General features: G+C 35.5%; 1 protein-coding gene across 6 annotated transcripts in view; it reads left to right on the top strand.

Moving 5' to 3' along the window:
* CSMD3 (CUB and Sushi multiple domains 3) overlaps positions 1-20,029 on the top strand; it is a 621,549-nt gene that overhangs the window by 464,521 nt on the left and 136,999 nt on the right. For all 6 annotated transcript variants that reach the window (XM_027684441.1, XM_027684440.1, XM_027684437.1 and 3 more), the window contains one exon: positions 8,589-8,705. In XM_027684441.1, coding sequence (XP_027540242.1) covers positions 8,589-8,705 — 117 coding nt within the window. The remainder of the gene's footprint in view (positions 1-8,588; positions 8,706-20,029) is intronic.

Below are 20,029 nucleotides of genomic sequence, written 5' to 3'. Positions count from 1 at the left end.
GGAGAGGCTGAGGGAGCTGGAGTTGTTCAGACTGGAGAAGAGGAGGCTCAGGGGAGACCTCATCACTCTCTACAACTCCCTGAAAGGAGGTTGTAGCCAGATGGGGGTTGGTCTCTTCTCCCAGGCAGCTATCAGTAAGACAAGAGGGCATGGTCTTAAGCTGTGCCAGGGGAGGTTTAGGTTAGATATTAGGAAGAGTAATCGGGCATTGGAGTGGGCTGCCCAGGGAAGCGGTGGATTCTCTGTCCCTGAAGGTTTTTAAGATGAGGCTGGATATGGCCTTGGTGCCATGGTCTAGTAACCGTGGCGGTGTTGGATCAAGGGTTGGACTCGATGATCTCTCCTTTCCAACCCAGCTGATTCTATAATTCTATGATTTTCCTTTTCATTATAATTCTCATTTTCACTCTTCAAATTCTCTTCCTTCCCGACAGTGGGAAAGGAGCAAGCAGGACTTTGTGATGTTTAGTTGCTGGCTGGGGTTAAAACACAACAATATATTAAATTCTATAAACATACATCATGTTGTTAACTAATTATTTTTTTTAATCTTCTCATTTAGAACAATTAAATACTAAGTATTTAATCCTAGTCTGGATTTTTATAAAGTGGCTCATTAGATTAAAAGTCAGTATCCCATTACCAATTCTTCAAAACATGTTTTTACTCCTTTTGCAGAGTTTATACACTGTTATTCTTAATTTTTTATTGTATTTGTAGCTGTGTAATCAAATTTATCTGCATGACATAAAGCCATATTGTGCCATTCGTTTTTAAGCAGTATTCCCTGTTGATTCCACTGAGGACTGCTGCTTAAAAATGGATGGTGCAATATGGCACTTAAATCTGCAAATACAATTAAATTATATTAGATCTTAGCTGTAGGAGCTCAAAAGTAGATGATCTGAATGCAGCAGTAAGAATTAAAAACTTCAAGCTGCAGAAAAAAATTTCATAGCAAAAATATGAATTTCTTTAAAAGATGAAGATATTTGAGATTAATTCTCATACTTATATAGTCCATTCTTCACACTCCTTTTACTGAAGTTTTGCCTTGTGTGTTCTTTCTTTTGGTTAAACTGCAAAGGCACAATGGAAAACATGAGCAATAAGCACATAACAGGGGCTTTTAATCCTCTATTGTTTTACTGGAGGTGCAGAAAATTTTACTTTATAGCACTATAGCACTGGGTGATTTTGCCTCTGTGGTTTTCATCTACATTTCTTTTACAAGTAGTGAATGCTGAAATTTGATAAAAGGTTTCACTGATTATGGTAATGTATTTTATATTGTATTCTCCATTTACTAATGCATTACCATGAAGGGGTAGAGTTTAGTTCTTTGACAAAGGTGCATGAATACTAATGATCAAGGTGGGTAATCTTCCAGATAAAAAAGCTCGCCAATTTAGATACAGAATGGGTAATGCTTCGTTGTTGTTGTGATAGGACTTTTTCAAGAGTTGAAGGGGTTGCTATTTTACAAAGCAAGGTGCCATTAAAGTTCAACAGACAGAGGAACTTTTTGCCATTAATGCTAATAATGTTTCAAGGAAACAGTGAGCAATGCATCAACGTACTGATTCTTATCACTTCTTACCAGAGCCAAGTCCCTTTTTTCCCTACTGTTCCATTGCTGACCCTGGAAGGCAGGATGAGGACAGCATACTGGGTAACATTTTTGTGAATAAGCTGGAATAAGCTAGAGCATAAATAAATACATAAAGTGATACAGTATGTCAGTGTCTAAGCAAACATTATTAAAAAATACTGAAATATTATTGTAGAATTACATTAGAAAATATAATTTGCCTCCTGAACTCTTTTTTATGCTAGTTGGTTGGTTTGTTTTATTCTGCAGGATATTTTTCATTCCCAGAGAAATGGTTCTCAGTAATTTTTGCTTTTGTTTGTCTGTTAGTTTGTTTTTGTATAACAGTTTATATTTGTGGGTGTGATGGGTTTGCTAGACTTTTTACTGTAGGTAGACTTTTCAATGTATAGCATAATAATTAGACAAGTTAATTTTCAGAACTCATAGTTTTATACTTTTTTAGGAAAATAAATAAATTATTGCACTATAAAACTGAAGCAAAGGCAATGGGGTCTACTTAGCTCCAATAGGAGTAAGTGAAAGTCAATGGCTAGCATGGTAGTAGTGGAACTTTTTCATCCATACAAACAACTTGATGCTAGGTGTTTTTCAGAGGCAAAAGTATATTTTATTTTTGTATCAGGTTAAGATTTTCAATTCACTGTAGCTATGGTTTCATGTTCATCTTTGATTTCTGAGCATTAATGTTTAGTGATCGTCAGAGTAGGATCACCTCTTCTTGAAACTTCTGGATTTAAAGTAAACATTTCCCAAAAGGTAAGAAAGGAAATCATCATCATCATGGCTAGGCTTCGCAAATGAAGATTTGGGGAGGGCTCTACCCACATTTGTTACAAGCACACTGGTGGGTAAAGAGGCCAATACGAGATAGACATGCCCTGTTGCAAAAGGCACAGCAGAAAGACTCCGTAGGTGGTATATTCTGCAAGGCACAATTCTTTCTGCATTGCCTTTTCTCCTCAAGAGTGATCCTGCGAGCTTTCTCAAAGGCATCAGCAGCGTTATAGATGGTGTGTCTCCAGACATCCCGATTGGAGGCCAGAGTAGACCAGTTATGGTGATCAGTATGGCCAAGACTGAGATGTTGTTTCTGGGAGTCCTTGTATCTTCTCTTTGGGGCTCCTCTCTTGCAGCAGCCAGTGGCAAGTTCACCATAAAGCAAGATCTTAGGGAGGCGGTGGTACTTCATCCTTGAGATGTGCCCTGCCCAATGCAGTTGTGTTCTCAGCAACATGGCCTCAATATTTGTGATTGCTGCTTGTTCTAGAACAGATGTATTGGTCACATAATCTGACCAGTGGATGTTTAGGATTGTACGGAGGCAGCGTTGATGGAAGCGTTCTAGGAGATGACCCATGATTCAGAACCGGATAAGAGAGTAGACAGCACTACGGCTCTGTAAACACTGATCTTTGTACTTTTCTTCAAGTGTTTATTTTGCCAAACTCTTTTATAAAGCCTTCCAAAGGCACTATATGCCTTTGCTAACCTGTTGTCCATCTCTCCATCAATCTTACCGTCCGAGGAGATGAGGCTACCTAGGTAATTGAACTGCTGGACTGATTTGAGCTCTGATTGGCCAATGGTGATATGGGGATGATGGAGGACTTCCTGAGGTGCAGGTTGATAGAGAACTTCTGTCTTCTTTAAGCTGACTTCCAGCCCAAAGAGCTCAGCAGTGTCTGCAACGCAGGATGTTAAACACTGCAGAGCTGCTTCTGTGTGGGCGACTAGGGTGGCGTCATCAGCATAAAGCAGCTCCTGGACAAGATAATTTAAGGTTTTATTATGGGTCTTCAGTCGCCTTAGGTTGAATAGGCCTCCATCAGTATGATATGGAATGTAGATACCATCCTGATCATCGAGGTCTGCCGTGGCCCTTTGGAGCATCATGCTGAAAAAGATTGTGAATAGAGTTGGTGCAAGAACGCAGCCTTGTTTCACACCATTGGTTATTAGAAAGGGCTCAGAGAGTGCGTTGCCATATCTGACTTGGCCATGCTGATTCTCATGGAGTGAGATGATCATTTTAGGGAACTTGGGGGGACAATCTAAATGTTCCAAAATCTGCCATAGACCTTTTCTGTTCACAGTATCGAAAGCCTTGGTGAGGTCAACAAAGATTACATAGAGACCTTTGTTCTGTTCCCTGCACTTCTCTTGCAGTTGTCTGAGAACAAATACCATGTCTGTGGTACTCCTGTTGGGTCTGCAACCACATTGGCTTTCGGGTAGAATTCCTTCTGCTATAGCGGGTATTAGTCTGTTCAAAAGTATTCTTGCCAGGATTTTGCCAGCAACGGAGAGCAGAGTAATACCACGGTAATTTGAGCAATCTGATTTAATTCCTTTCTTCGTATACAAAGTGATGATGTCTGCATCACGAAGGTCTGATGGTAGTTCGCCTGGTTCCCAACAGTGCACCACAAACTCATGAAATTTAGCATGGAGTGCATGGCCCCCATGTTTCCAGACTTTGGGTGGAATGCCATCAACCCCAGCTGCCTTGCCAATTTTCACCTGCTGTATGGCCTTAAGGGTTTCTCCTAAAGTGGGGGCAATATCCAATTCATTCTTCACTGGTAGTTGTGTGATGGACTGAATTGCTGAGTCTTGAACTACATGGCTATTACTGAAAAGGGTCTGAAAGTATTCATACCATCGATTCAGAATGGAGGTTTTATCTGTTAGAAGTGTTTGACCATCTGCACTGAGTAGTGGGCTTTGGACCAGGTATGTAGGCCCGTATGCTGTTTTCAGGGCCTCATAGAATCCTCTGTGATCACCTGTATCTGTGCATAATTGAGTTTTTTCAGCTAGATTGACCCACCACTTGTTCTGGATGTCACGGAGTTTCTATTGGAGCTTGCCGCATGCAGGATGAAAGGCTGCTTTTCTTACATGACAGGATGGCAGTGCAAGATGCGCTTGGTGAGCAGTTCTCTTCTCCTTCAACAATTTCTGGATCTCTTTGTTGTTTTCATCAAACCACTCCTTGTTCTTCTTGAAGGAGAACCCTAAGGATTCTTCAGAGGACTGCAGGATGCTGTTTTTAATATGGTGCCAAATTGTTTCAGGAGAGGAATCTGCAGAATCTATGGAATGGTTTTCGAGCCTAGTTTGAAGATTTGCCTGGAATCTGTCTCTCACTGTGGCTGATTGGAGATTGTTAACTTGGAGTCTTCTCCTTGGGATACTGCCCCTTTTGGGTTTGAACTTGAGTTTAAAGTTAAGTTTACAGCTCACAAGTTGATGATCTGTTTGGCATTCTGCACTAGGCATCACGAGAGTATGGTGGACATCGTGGACATCTCTCTGTCGCACCAAGACATAATCGATGAGGTGCCAATGCTTAGATCTAGGATGCATCCAGATTGTCTTCAGACTATTTTTCTGCTGAAAGATGGTGTTAGTGATGGTGAGCTGTTGCTCCGCACAGAATTCTAGCAGAAGTTGACCATTATCGTTGCAGTTTCCAACACCGTGCTTGCCTAAGAAAGGAAATATAGTCAGTTAAATCTATGAGTTTACTAAAATATCAAGCAAACCTCTTCCTTCCCACAAATACTTTCAGAAATGTCTTGCAGGCCAGTCTGGCTGCTATGAGAACTTAATGGTTTACCACCTATAGATTTAAGAATAAACATTTTCTCAGCTTGCAAAGGTCAACTGGACGCTTACATCTTGAAGCAAGTTTCCTTTATACTAGTTGTTTTTGAGACCCAGAAATGTGAATTCTTGTGAGGGTAAAGAGCCATTATAGAAGCAGTTGGAAAATAAGACAGTGAGGGAAAAAGTAAACTCAGAAGGGGCAGAGGGAAAAAGTCTAGAATGAGAAGACCAAATAAGAAATTACTATGAAATACTCAATGCAGGTATTTTGTTCTTGCTGCACACTAAATGTTGCATATGTCACAGTGACAAATAGTTCATGCCTTACTCCAATCTGTACTGAGCACATTGTAGTAAAGGCTGCAGACACCTCTTGTTGAGAGTCTTTGTACCTGAAAGATCCCTGCTGGAAATCCTGCTTCCAGACTTGCACTTCATCTCTTCTCCTCTTGTGTGAACAGCTCTGTGCCAGATTCTCTTGTGTGAACGGATATATGCCCACTATAAATCCAGTGCAGATGTATGTTTCTTTCATGGAATTCAGTGTGTGGGGAAAACGTTTAGATGTTTGAACGTTTCATATAAACATGATTATCAACTGTAAAAGAAAATGGTATTATCTTCACCTTTTAGAGACTCTTAAGTTATTTTTACCAGACATCAACATAAATGAGAACTCTCAGATTTTTAAAGGTGCTAGGTCTTATTTTGTGGTTGGTTTTTTGTTTGTTTGGTTGGTTGGTTGGTTGGTTTGGTTTGGTTTGGCTTGGGTTTTGTGGGGTTTTTTAGTGTTTGTTTGTTTGGGTTTTTTTCGCTTGGTTTGGTTTGTTTTTTTTAATTTGTAAAAATTGTTGAGTTTAATCCCTTTTAGAGATCTATATGCATCTGTCAGTGAAATTATTTTTGTGACTTTTTCTTTATACCAGCTGTGATAATACCACTTTTCAAGTATCATGAAATATTTTGTCTAGATATGTACACAGGTAAATATATTTTGCTCTGGTTTAAGCATACTAGTAGTTTTGTAAAAACCCTCTTTTACAATTAAGAAGATACCTTTATTAACTTCATAGCTTGTAAGAATAAGAAAGAATCAGGGTATAAAAAAAATCTTTATTTTTCTTTACAGGAAGGTCTGCTATATTTTGAGAACTAAATACATAGCTATTAACTTTAAGTATTGTTTTTGTGTGACATGACTTCAAGTTTCATTAAAGATGAAATTCTGTCCATTTTTGTTTTAATGGCCTTAACTTTAGTGGAATCATAGTTTTACCTTAAATTTACACATTATTTATATCTGCGGATTAGGAAAGTATAATAGTGATATGACTGCTGGAATGGGACAGTGTTATTGGTCTGTTGCAGTGGCTTATTTATGCAACTCATAAACAGTAAGGAAATGGAGTTAGAGATAAGTAATAAGCTTTTCTGACAGTCTTATTTCACTTATTTTAATGCTTTTGTTGCTTATATTCTTCCATATTCTCTTCTGTTTCATCCAAAATCTGGAATAGAAAATCTTGAGTACTTAGAAGATGGTAAGCAGATCTGATTTCATCAGAACTATCTGCCACATTCAAGTAGTGAAGATTTTCTACTTTGTGTTTTTCCAGTAACTCAAGGCAAATAAGTCTCTGCATATGAGGGTCAGCTAAGATTCTTACTACTTTTTAGCAAAAAGTCCAATAGTTCTATTATCTAAACATGTTTTCAAAGGAAAGCATGAATTTCTGATATTTTACATGATGGTGGACTGAGGGAAGACACTTAGATAATTCTTTTAGCCTCAGAACAATATTCTGTGTACATATGATAGTCTTGGTGCTCACTCGTGTCTCGGAGTGTGCCTATCCACCGTACTGAGCACTGTGTCCCGCTCTGGGCCCTGACTGATTTGCTTAACTCTAACGTATGTGCCGCATCTACACACACTTGTGCATGCAAAAGTTGAGACCCTTCTGTTGACATATTTCAAATATAATGACTTTCACACTAGCCCATTAAATCATTTCCAAATTGTGTGTACAGACTGGAGCAATAGGTGCCATCTGCTCCTGTTTCAGGTATGGTCTGTCAAACTCTGCAGCTACACCATACTGAAAGGAATCCATGTTAATGCAAATTGCACAAATCCATTCTCAAAGTGATGGGGCCTTAAGCTGCTACATTTTAAAGATGTACTCTTTTCATGGTATACTCCACAAAACATTTTGTATGAATTAAGTAGTCTTAAAACACATGATATATAGCTACACTAAGAAATATCTTGTATTTATAGTATGACAAGTAATGAGATAAAACCTTCTGCAATAATAGTAAGAAAACCACCTTTTCTTATTTAATATAATGCACAACATATTAATGTTTTGAGAGAATACCACAAAAAATCCCAAATGTGTTTAGCAAATGAAACATTGAATGCTACTTTATTTATAAATTCATGTCTCAACAGGAAATAAATTTGTTAAATAGATAAGTTAGCACTAAACTAATTAAAAAATGTTTTATATTCCAAAACAGTTAGAAAAATATTCCAAAGGTATGCCACAGTCTAGACAATAAACTCCTAAATCACTATGTGTGTGTGAGAAGCAGGTCATAGATATAGGAAAACGCTAACATTGAATGATCACTCGGGCATCTGATGAAGAAAAGAAGAAATAGCACTGTTTCTACTTTGACAGTATTGAATAATGACAAATACTAAGTTTTGTTGTAAACCTTAGAAAAATACATTATTGTGGTAAATAGCATCATTATTTATCTGCCATTTTATCAAGTATTATAGCTGTTAATGGTAGAATAAACATGATGTTTGTGTGATAAAGAAAAGTGTGTGCTCATAACCTTATATATATAGTTATAAGTAATTGGGATATAAATAAGTGGTACATCATGGTCAGTCAAGGAATCCTGACTTTCCTATTTCGGTAGTTGTAGATATTATTTTGAATTATGAGTCTATTGGCATGAGTAAAAATTTACCAGTGTGCAGAAGGGCTGCAGAATCTATGTTTTATTGCAGTGTAAAGCATCATATGAATGAATAATAGTTTCGTATGCTGTAAATAATAGCATACTATGTATAAAGCACATCATTTATTTATTAAGATGGTTGATAAAGAGTAAAGAAAAAAATTGATCTGGAAAACTTCAGAGCGCCATCAATTCTTTTTTGATATATGAGAAAGTTGCGCATTCTCAGTGTGTCACAGGATGCAAAAATTTAATCCAGTGCAGAAGTGTAATAAAATTTCCTGCAACAGCATATACCAACACACAAAAAAAATCAATTTAAACTGATTTTCTTATATATATAATATTACATTATCAAAAACTGATTTCCTTCACTTTCCAGCACCCTGTGGAAGTCGGTCAACAGGCTCTGAAGGGACTGTATTATCACCAAACTACCCCAAGAATTATAGTGTTGGTCACAATTGTGTTTACTCTATCACTGTTCCTAAGGAATTTGGTAAGTAGGTTCGGTCTCATTCCTATCTTTTTGTTGCTTAGATACATTCTGGATGATTTGTATGGTTGCTTTTACATAAAAAATATCAATGAGAAAAAGCTGTTTTAAACTCATACTTCTGTTAACATTTTATCATTTTTATAGTGCTCTATTTTCTCTAAATGCTTATATTTATCATTATCTTCTGAATTTCTCTTTACTGACAAATGAGGTTAGAGCAGCATGTGTCTGCCTGGTTTTTGTAGATTATCAGATCTTCCATTAAAAGTTTACTCCCATAGTAACATTTTCTTCTAACTAGACAAAATTTTTAACTATGTCTTCTGTCCCACACAAAGACAGGACTTATACAGCACTGTTGTATCTCTCTGGATTTATGAATTATTTTATCTCACTTTATTATGAAACAATGCCTAGGATAACAGTTGATGGTTGTTCACTTTGACTTCTTGGTAAGCAGTATGCCACATACTGAATATCATTTTGTTCTTATGGATAGCGTAGAGGTGCATAGGCTACTACAAAATAAATAAATTTTTAAAAGTACTGTCTCCTAAGTCATGGCAATCTATTCTTATTCCTCTAGAATATTAAGGAAAAATTAAACACATTTGTACAATTCTTGATTTATTTCTAGCTGTTAGAAGCTTGTGCTTTTGATGTAACTAATTCATTTTAGATAAACTGGAAAGTTTATGTCCTCCCACTTCCATCAAAATATACAAGAATTCAGTGACATATTTTGAAATATGATAAAGATAGACTATCTGCCCTATCTCAGGATGGACCTTTACTCTTTTTCTTGTATTTAAAAAGTGTATTTTGACAATTAGTTCAGGTACCTGTAGAATATATAATTTTTTTCATCCACTTTTGTGCATACAGAAAACAAAAATGCCTGTGTGTTGAAGGAGAAAGGTAAAAAAAATACCTGCCAGTCAAAAATGAGAGTGACATGATGCATTGAAACAAGTACCAAAACAAATATTTCCGTTTTAGATGCTGTTTTCCCAGTGATACTCCTACAGTAATCAGAAGTAGTATTCCTTGCACCCAAAAGCTCAAATTTTAAAATACAAATCTTTCTTTGAATTGTACAATGGTGTAGGGGTTAATATTTCTTTTGACCTATGATCTTTCTCTCATCTATCATCACTAAAATTATTCCAGTAACAACCATTGAGAAAGTCAAAGTCATTTTGGCAATTGATTTAAATGACCTTTTTTTGCATTCAATATAATTATTTGTCTCAGTCCGAAATTTTAAAATAATTACCTATAACTCTGTTGTTTTGGGTCCTGATAGAAGACATTGCATGAGGACAAGAGTTTTCACTTGCAATTCTTGATATGTAGGGATCCCTCACTGACAAAATGGTCACCAAAAAATGCTGTGGAAAAAGATACCACATAACATCTTCAACTCATCTACTAGTATATATCACAACGTGTAAATTTGTCAGAGATTATTCACAACAACAAAAAGTCAAACCAGGTTTTTTGAGAATGAAGGGATACTCCAGCAAAGCTGCTGACATAAGATAATTTTCCTTAAGAAAACAGCAAAAAATCTTCCATAATCTTCTCTGTGGCTCCAACCTCCAGTGTGAAATATAGCAATCAAATATTTGCTGAATGGAAGCTCTTCACAAACTATTTCGGCATCCAATACAGTATATGAGATCTTATAACAAAGAACAGTTTGGGGGGAAAAAAACCTAAAACCAGGTCAATGTAGAAAAAACCCACAAACAATGGAATAGCATATTTAGTGTGTAGAAGGGAACTCATTGGCCTGGATTAGTTTTTGATGTGGTGAAAAGAAAAGCTATTTCATCTGCAGCTTCCCAGGTTCTCAAGTCAAAAATTCTGTGGAAAAGTCATTTCAGAGTGGACTTTTTTTCCACTGTTTCATTATTCTGTCATGAAGAATCACAGTTGCAATATTTCATAGCATGACAGGTTTAAGCTACAAGATAAATGACTCACAAAGGCACACAGTGTGCCACAGGAAAAATCTTTTGTAAACATGGAAGACTCATCTTCTTTGACACTCTCCCACTGATATTTTAAAGTGATGTAATGATCATTAATTGTTCAACACTGAAATCCAGCCCTGGTTACAATTAAAATGCAGACGTTTGAGATTTTTTTTCCCTGATGCACTTAAATTAATTTGTATTCTCTACTTTGCATAATGATGTCATCTGTACTTCTATTTAGGTTAATATTTTTAACAGTAAAATAAATTTTATGTCAGCTTGCTTCTTTCTGTTAGAGCAAAAAGATAGATTGAACATACACAGTAAGGTATGTAAGTGTGGCTTTGAGCTATGCTATCAGAAAATTAGGTATCAATTCTCAGCTGCCATCAAAATGTATAAAATTTAAATTAGAACTCTCTTTTCCTACCAAGAAGCTAGAAAAATTGTATACAAATGGGAAAATGCCTAGTTTCCATGGAAACATTTGGTTTACATTTACAGCAAAATATAATATTAAAAAATTGCAAGAATTTTATTGTATGACATTTTGTGGCGAGATTACTTAGAAATTTGGCAATGAAGGTAGATCCAGGTTTGCTTTCTGTAAACAGGGAAATTAAAATCCACTATTCTCTTCAATTCTTGGATAACCAGCTTGTATTCACAGACACATTTCTATCACACACATATGCTATTTTCAGCTTTTGCTTGTGTCTTTTCTTGAATTTCTAGGAGATAGCCCTGAATAATTGTACATAGATAACAGAGAGAAGAAATAAAGAGTCAAACAGCAGAACTTTTGGATTATTATTAATAATAATATCCTTGAAAGAGTAATTTTTTGCCAACACTGGAAGGTCAAAATACAAATTTTATTCTGCCAGTGAAGACCCACATAGAGCAAACAATGGTGTCAACATGTGTTTTCTGTTAGCTCACTGCATCTAGAATTGTTTGACAACTTAACAGTGGTGTCACAGTAGAGTTATTTCAGTACTGTTTGATTTGATTTCAAACTCAGTTTACATTTGGAAAGAAAAAGATAGGCAAGGACAGATTGCAAGTACCAGAATGTGCCAAATAACAACCTCACATCAAGAGGAAATTAGAAACAAATGGTACTTACAATAATACTTCGCTGCATTACAGTAAAACATTTGCTTTAATAACTTGAATCCATCATCACTGCTGTGCATATCTTAATTTCATTTAAGAAATGGGGCAGACATGTATGTACTGATATTATTTTAAAATGTGGAGGATTTAACTCCGCATCTTAAGTTAAAATGGATGGAAATGCCTGGCTGAATATCTAGCTTCAATATTTTTAAACACAAACTAAGCAATTATTGAATTAAGCAATAATTTGCTGAAGGGGAGGTAGAAATGATAGAGTATCATCTAAAATATCAAAATGCTACCATAGGCAGGAATCCGATTCTGCTTCCCACCCTCTTTTTACAAGCAACCACTTCAAAGTAGTTCACTTCAGTGAGACTACGTTGTTCAAACAATGATTACTTGTCAACAAGATGGAGTGAAACCACAAAGACTGCTCCAAATACTTGTATGTCCAACTGTATAAAGATTCAGGGCACTAATTTTAGGAGAAAGAGATGACAGTGATCCAGTTTTACCATGTATTTTATAAAAAGTAAGTCAGTCTACCTTTCCTTTCCAAATGACTTCAAAACAAAATGACTTCCAAGAAAAGTGACTATTTTTTTATTTCCACATTTTTATTTATTTTTAGGTAACCATAAAACTGTTTCTTAAGACAAAATCTATATTTTGTGTATTTGTTGACCAAAATTTTGCATGAAGACAGCAAAACTGACTCTATCACGGGACACCTCTAATAAAAACTGAAAATATTTTAAAAACATGAATTAATGCAGAAATTTAATGAAATTCAACATCATAGGGATACTAGGGATGCACATACAAATATTTATTATTAACAATAGAAAGAAATACCTACTGTATAAGTAATACTAGTCCTTGATACTAAGTTCACACCTCTTTTCTTTTTTTTTTGTATTCTTTCAACTGTGTTGACATGTTGTCATTTCTCTTAACACCATTCTGTTCTGCAATATTTTCAAAGGATCTTGTACTAGAATGATGCTTAGTAAATTCTTAAAACTAAACTTTAAGAGCTCAACATTAAAAAGTTTATGAAAGTCCTTTTCTGCAATTTTCTCCAGTCAGCTAACTAAGCTTCATTCAAAAGTACGTAAACTGGAGTTTTATCTAAGATAGACTTCAGAAATCCTGGCGAGAACTAAGACATCATTGTGAAAAGAATATCAGGCAGACACAGAACTAGTTTTCATCCCAGAGACAATAAACCTAAGAATGGTAATATTTAATTGTAATATTTATTTACAATTGATGAAGTAATTTTTTTTAAATTATCTATTATCAGTGTGGAAAGGAAACATTCACAACATTCATGTAAATGATGCTTTATGTTAATTTAACTAATTGCCAGAATATTGGTTTGATTTGAAAATTCTCTGAGCTTACTTAACTGTGGCAGGTACATTTGACTCTTTTTTGAATTTAAATTTGAGAGTTACTGAATAACACTGAAGAGGGATAAGGATGGAGTCAGGTTGCTTTAAGCCAGAAAAATATGTAGGTTGTATTCATTGTGCTAGAAACAAATAATGCACCCTTCTACCACAATAGAAATTAAATATTCTCAATGTGCATTGAATATGAATATGAATTTATTTCCCATTATTATTTTGATTAAATATGAAAAATAAACTACTTTTCTGAAATTTACAATGCATACAATTAACCATACAAAAGTACAGTTCATTTCTCTCTTAAAGTAAGAAGATTGTATAGCTATATAACAAATACAATAAAAATGGGTAGAATCTGGCTCATTGTATTATGTGCAATTTAGCAAGAAGAGAAGGTACAGGTGGTGACCCAGAAACAGAAAACTTAGAAGCGTATCTTCTACATATTAAATGGACATGAAAATCCGAATGAAAAAATCTTCATCCATAAGTGTACGTTCTGGACCTTTAGAGTCAGATGCAGTGACATGATTTGTGTTTAATCTGTATAATCCAAGTGAAGATGATCTAAATATGTGAACGTTGTCTTGAAGTGCTGCCCTTAAACGGTGCTGATTTATGTGCATATAAATTTTAGGCTTGCATGCAAAGCAAATAGGTGTGTATGCACATCACTGAATCCTTTGCTGGAATACATTTCCTCTTGTTTTAGTAAGGCATCTAACAATGGAAGTTGGATACCTAGTCTATACCATTCAGATCCTTGCTCTAATCAACACAGAGAAATACATATTCCCATGATGTGATTCATCCCATCTAAAACATCTATCTGCAATTTTTTGGAAGAAGATAAATTCTTTGTAATGTAAAAGAAACAGCATAGCCTTATTTTATCAGATTCATTCTGGTGGCTACCATGGGTTAAATGAATTAGAGAACATTGCTGCAAATGTAGTCTACATCCATCTTGTAATTATCTTGTATACATATAAGTTCATGATTTTATCTTGTGAATATGTGGTAAAGCTGATAATTTCAGATATGTTTCAGTGAGTGACCAATTAGTGGCTTGAACTTGGATGATTCAAATTCAAGCTTTACTTATGATTCCTCGCTCTCAAATGTTTTAAACCCAACACTGGACACCACAAAATCTGTGTCATGTTATTAAGTGTATATTAGACAATAATCCCTGCTTCTTTAAGTGTTGTTGGATCACCTACTTAAGAAGAATTTCAGGTGATGGACTGTATTAGATTAGTTATTCTACAGGAACAGGGAGCCATGGCCTATGGACTGTCTACAGAATGAATTCCTAATGGATTTTTGTTGCCGTCTGGAAAAGGAAAATGAAAGGCAGGATTAGTTATATGCTAGAAAATTTTGGTTTTGCAGGGGAGTTTAGTGAGTATTAAGTATTCTCTTCTCCAGAATATGAAATAAATGTACCTGAAAGTGCTATTTAAAATATAAATATTTCCAGAATTTGGTGTAAAATTAGTTATAATGCAATAGTTTTAAGTTATATATAAAAGCTATGAAATTATTTTCTCATTGATGTAAGAATTTCTTTCTCAGAAGAATATTTTGTAAGTTTTAACAAGGTTATGCCAAATATTTTTATTTGTCATTGTATTTCAAACACAGAGCAGTAATACTGACTACTTAATTCAGGTATGAATAGGCTAGTAGCAAAATATTGTATACCAAACATACCTAGTAGATAGCGAATATATTTTTTTATCACACTACTAACTACACATGAATTATTGTGCTACAGGCTTTCCAAAAAATAGCTGAAGCTTGCAGTCTCAGATTTTTTTCAAGAATAGAGGTGAGCATTAGTTGTATAACTATTAAATTCTGGTTTGTTAGTTGTATAACTATTAAATTCTGGTTTGTTTTTCTAGTTCAAGGCCAAGTTTGTGTCATATAGATGCTGGCTATATAATCTACAAGGGACCCCTGGTGGCCTAGTGGTCAGCATGCGGGACTCTCACCGCTGCAACCCAGGTTCAATTCCCAGTCCCTCCCGGGCAGATGGAACCCGTTAGCCCTGTGAGGCCATCCATCTATGAGAAGGTCACTCTAAACAAACCTACATCCTGAGGACCTCACTGCCATTGTCCAAGCTTGCTTGGCCCCGGCAGATGAACCTTAGGATTAAAGGGTGGGCTCAGTTCAGCGCAGGCTGTGTCTCACCTAAAAAATCCATTGCGCAGGCTGGAAAGGTAAAAAGACCTTTCCCAAAATCTTCGTTCGCGAAGATGGGCCATTATTATTATATAATCTACAGAAGGACGAGAAGGTCATTTCACATCACTTTCCATTTAACTATGAATCTCCTAGGTTTCTGAGAGGAAGGACTAGCAGGTTTTATATACTCCAACTCGCAGCTGGATAGTATTTCATTCATTGGTTCAGTGTTTAACATGCCTGCCAAGCGAGCAGATGCCAATAAAAAGTCACTGTAGGGTGACATTTAAAGAAAATCAAACTATTCAATGTATTTTTGAAATAAAATGTGAAGAGATTTACTATTTTAGTCGCTTGATATGATTTGAAATCACTTTTTCAGTGCTGTTTTTAGATTTTTGTCAATAAAAATGATTAGTTTTGGCTCAAATATTAGTGATGTGTTTGAATATAATAATGACCAATTTAATACAGACTGCTAAATAACTTAAGCTATTGAGTTTTACTATAAACATATGCACCAGTATAGCTGTCTTTTTAATCACCTACATTCAAAACAGAATGATAAGACCACATCTATAGGCTTCAAAGAAATTCATAGTTTTACAATAAGTAAAATAATTTTACTATAGTAGTTTTAATTGATGAAAGATTTCTAAAGTTTTTTTTTCTTTTATTATTCTGGGGGGTGTGACTCCAGCTGCTTCAAATATTAAATTATCAAACCTTGTTCACAGAAAAGGCTGTTATTATAATAGCTGAAATTAGTTTGGGTTCCTGATTCCAAATAACAGAGAAAAGACTACATTACAATTGTTGCTTACATGCTTTTCAGTACACGTTACTGACCCGAGGACAAGATTGAGTGGTGGCATATTTTCTGAACAATTCTGGGTTTTTGTTATGTTCACTTCTTACGGCAAGATTAAAGTACTTTAGCAGGACAGTACCAAAAGCTTGAACCACCATTTTTTAGGTTGTTTTAACATAAAGTTATATTAATAATGAAGGTGTCATTTTTACCCTTAATCTCTGTATGGGTGAAAAAGCTGCTTTCTCACTCTTCAAGCCCAGCCAGCTGGGGGGACCAGGCCTTTTTTTCTCTTGGGGTTTGTGGTTTTTTGGGTTTGGTGGTTTGGGTTTTTTGCCATGTTTCCCCCCGTCCCCTGCATTTTCCCATTTTGTAGCTCCAAAAATAAATAGGAAAGTCATCCTAACAGAGCAACTGCAGAAGTGCCTACTCCCTGATACGTAGTTTCACTGGCTGGCAGTAAGAGACAGAGAAACCTGGGCAGGGAATCCCTGAGAAGTCATTGTGACCATTGCCAAGTTTCCATCTTGAAGTATTCTGATATATTTCAGGGAAGGAGCTCGTAAGGATCAGACTAGGATCAAGGAACTTCAGAAAATCCTTTTAAAAACATATTCTTTTAAAATGGTTCATTATTAGGCCCTGCTCATACAGTTATAATCCATACTTCTCACTTTTCCTCTTTGTTATATTCCTTTGGATATAAGCTATTGCTCTCTCTCAAGTAAGCTTGCTTATCTGTATTGACTCAAATATTGGTGTTCACCACCGAGTACACAGATATAATCTTCCGAGATTCAGGATTTCTCTCTGATTGATCTTAAGTTATTTTTGTTTAGAAAACAAATAAAAAGGTTTTTGCAATCCCCACTATACTTCGCTTTGTGTTTCTTCCATTTGCACTCCTGACTGCAGAACTGGGTGATTATTCCACACACTTAAATCAGAATCTCTGAGCACTCTGTTTCACTGAAAAAAGGGGTTGCTTGAGTTTTTTTAGCCATTTTCTGTTCGTATCCAATTTATATTTATAGTAATTTAAAAAGAAATTTTCTAGTTAAACTTGGGATAGAGCTAAATTGCATCTACTCTGATAAAATGAGTAAATTTCAGGAAAATAGGATTAAATTCTCTAAGGGGAAAAAACCAAACTTGGTATTTTGTGAAGTCATTAAAAGTCTGTCAAAATATGGCTACTTGGTGAGAGGAAATTGCTTTGATTTGCCACTTAGAGAAGATGTTGAATTTCTGTTTTGGGGGCCTATGTGGAAACCAGTGAAAGGTGACTGTCCTATTGTCTCCTATTGTTTCTGATAGGTTGCACTTAGGGTTTGTCAGTCAGACAGAAGGAGACCATATCATTTGATGATCACAAAGGATGAATAGCAAAAGAAGGAATGGGAAGAACAGGAAAAGTAGTGTGTACACATACATACGGGTACATATACATATACGTTGCGAAAGGGTAAAGCCTCTCTGAAAGCAATGCTCAGCTAAAGAGACTTGCCTAACTCTGATTATATGAATGTTGCATGAGAAGAAAAAGGGAAACACAAACTTTGTTATTGACATGGGGTGGACCTACCCAAGAGCACTGCTGTGATAAGGTACCTGTATAACATCTGTGCAGATTTTTTAAATATGTTTGAGACTCTGTCATTGAGTAATGTGGTTCTCTTGTTGTGACTATCACACCTGAAATTCCATTCTAACAGTGTACTTATTAAAAGTAACATTGAATGGACTACTCTGCTTTTTGTTTTAATACCCAAGGTCTGCACAGACCTGTCATTTTAATATATATGTGATTGTAAACACCCACTTGCATTGTTTACAAGCTGTCATAGTCAATCAGAAATAAGTATCTAAAAAATCTGGGTTTTGTGAGGTTTGTCATGATTGAATCACCAAGTCAAACTTTTATTTCTCCAAGCCATTGGAGAAACTGTCTATACTTTCAGCAGCAACATCAAGAGAATAATAAAATCCTCGGCATATTAACATACAGTGTTAAGAGTTATTAAAAGTATTGAGGTTTCATACTTTTTTATAGAGAGAGAGAGTAAATTTTGTAAGATGACATTGGTGGTTATTTTGTATAATTACTGTTGGTCAATGTCTGGTAATGTACAGGAAACAGTTCTTTAAGAAAAAGGTCAAGTCTTCATTTTGTATGTCATGTCCAAGTAAATATTTAATTTTAAATTTATTTTTAAGAAAAGATCAAAGTTCACAGTTAAAGCCTTAAATAAGTTTAATATACCTCCAACATAAACTAGCATATTTTAATTTACAATCTTATGCTACTGGTCCGTATTTCTCTTCTCTTTCATAGAAACACAGAGTCATTTAGTTTGGAAAATACCCTTAACAACACTGAGTCCAACCATTAACCTAACACTGCCAAATCCACCGCTAGACTATGTTCTTAAGTGCCACATCTGCACCTCTTCTAAATACCTCCAGAGATGGCCGTTCCACCACTTCCCTGGACAGCCTGTTTCAATGCTTAACAACCCTTTCAGTGAAGAAATTATTCCTAATGTTCAATCTAAACCTCCCCTGGCACAACTTGAAGTCATTACCTCTTGTCCAGTCAGCTGTTGACCATCTCTGCCAGGTCCTTTTCTGCTGGGCAGCTTTCCAGCCCTTCTTCCCAAGCCTGTAGCACTGCCTGGGGTGTGGAAGAGGAGCACAAGTGTCTTGTATTACTGTAGTATGGCTTTTCTTTTCTTTGTTTCTCTTTCCTTTTTTCTTTTGTGGTAATGGTCTTTCACTTACAAAACTCTTTCTCAAAGATAGTCTCATAGTTCTGATTTTTACAGGTACTTAACCTTTCTGTTCAGGCTTATTTATTAATTTAGTTATCCATAAAATGAAAATATTGTTAGCATTGCAAATAAGTCCAAATCTGTGCTTTAAAAAGTGTGACAAATCAATTTTCTTGCAGTTTCAATGTTCGTGCCTAAAGTTTTCCATCACATCTGTCACTATGTCCTGAATATATTGCAGATATACATTACTACGGTTATCAGATGCTTCCAGTTGGACTTTTGCAAGCTCAAAATACTCCTTTTGGTTTGTTTTTGTTTCTTTGTTGAGGAAGGGCGGGTGGGAGGGAATGTTGCAGCCTAACATTGCATCATAATGTCAGTGAGATTTTCGATTTCATTTCTCTGGTAGTTTCATTTCCTGTCAGACTGTCCAAAGCCACATCTCTGAAGTCTCAGCTCATGCTAAGATTTCAGTTGTAATATCTTTCTGTTGTAACCAGGAGAATAAAATTTCTTTAATCTCACAGGTGAAGCAGTTATCTAAATTTTTAGCATTTATTGATTTTAATGGTAGTTTGAAAGATCGAACTCTGAACTGAAACAGAAGTGCACTTAACACTTGGTGGGATGGTAGTAGTGAATCTCAAAGATGTAAGTCACCTAAGTTTGGTTCACAGGCAGAGCAGTATTATGAATTTAAATAATCAGTATATGTTCTCGCACTGAAATTTGTGGTACAATCCTCAGCTGAAAGACAAGGTATTTGAATATGTTGACTGTAGATGAAGATCATTTCCACTAGACACTCAGGATTGTAAACCATTTTCACTCATACCACTTTGATAAATGCAGAGTAATAAAGATGAATTAAAAGAAAGTAATGAATTTCTACAACTTGTAAATTATTAAAATTATTTCTTATAATTTTAATTATTTATTATATTATTATTGTTTATTTGTTATTTATTAAATTATTTATTATAATTTATTAATGAAAATAATGAAAATAATGTAATTTCAA

This window comes from Neopelma chrysocephalum, unplaced genomic scaffold (genome assembly GCF_003984885.1).
Source record: "Neopelma chrysocephalum unplaced genomic scaffold, ASM398488v2 Primary Assembly neopelma1_66, whole genome shotgun sequence".
Classification (NCBI taxonomy): domain Eukaryota; kingdom Metazoa; phylum Chordata; class Aves; order Passeriformes; family Pipridae; genus Neopelma; species Neopelma chrysocephalum.
Note: the sequence above shows the minus strand (reverse complement) of the source record. Positions and strands in the feature narration are given on the sequence as shown.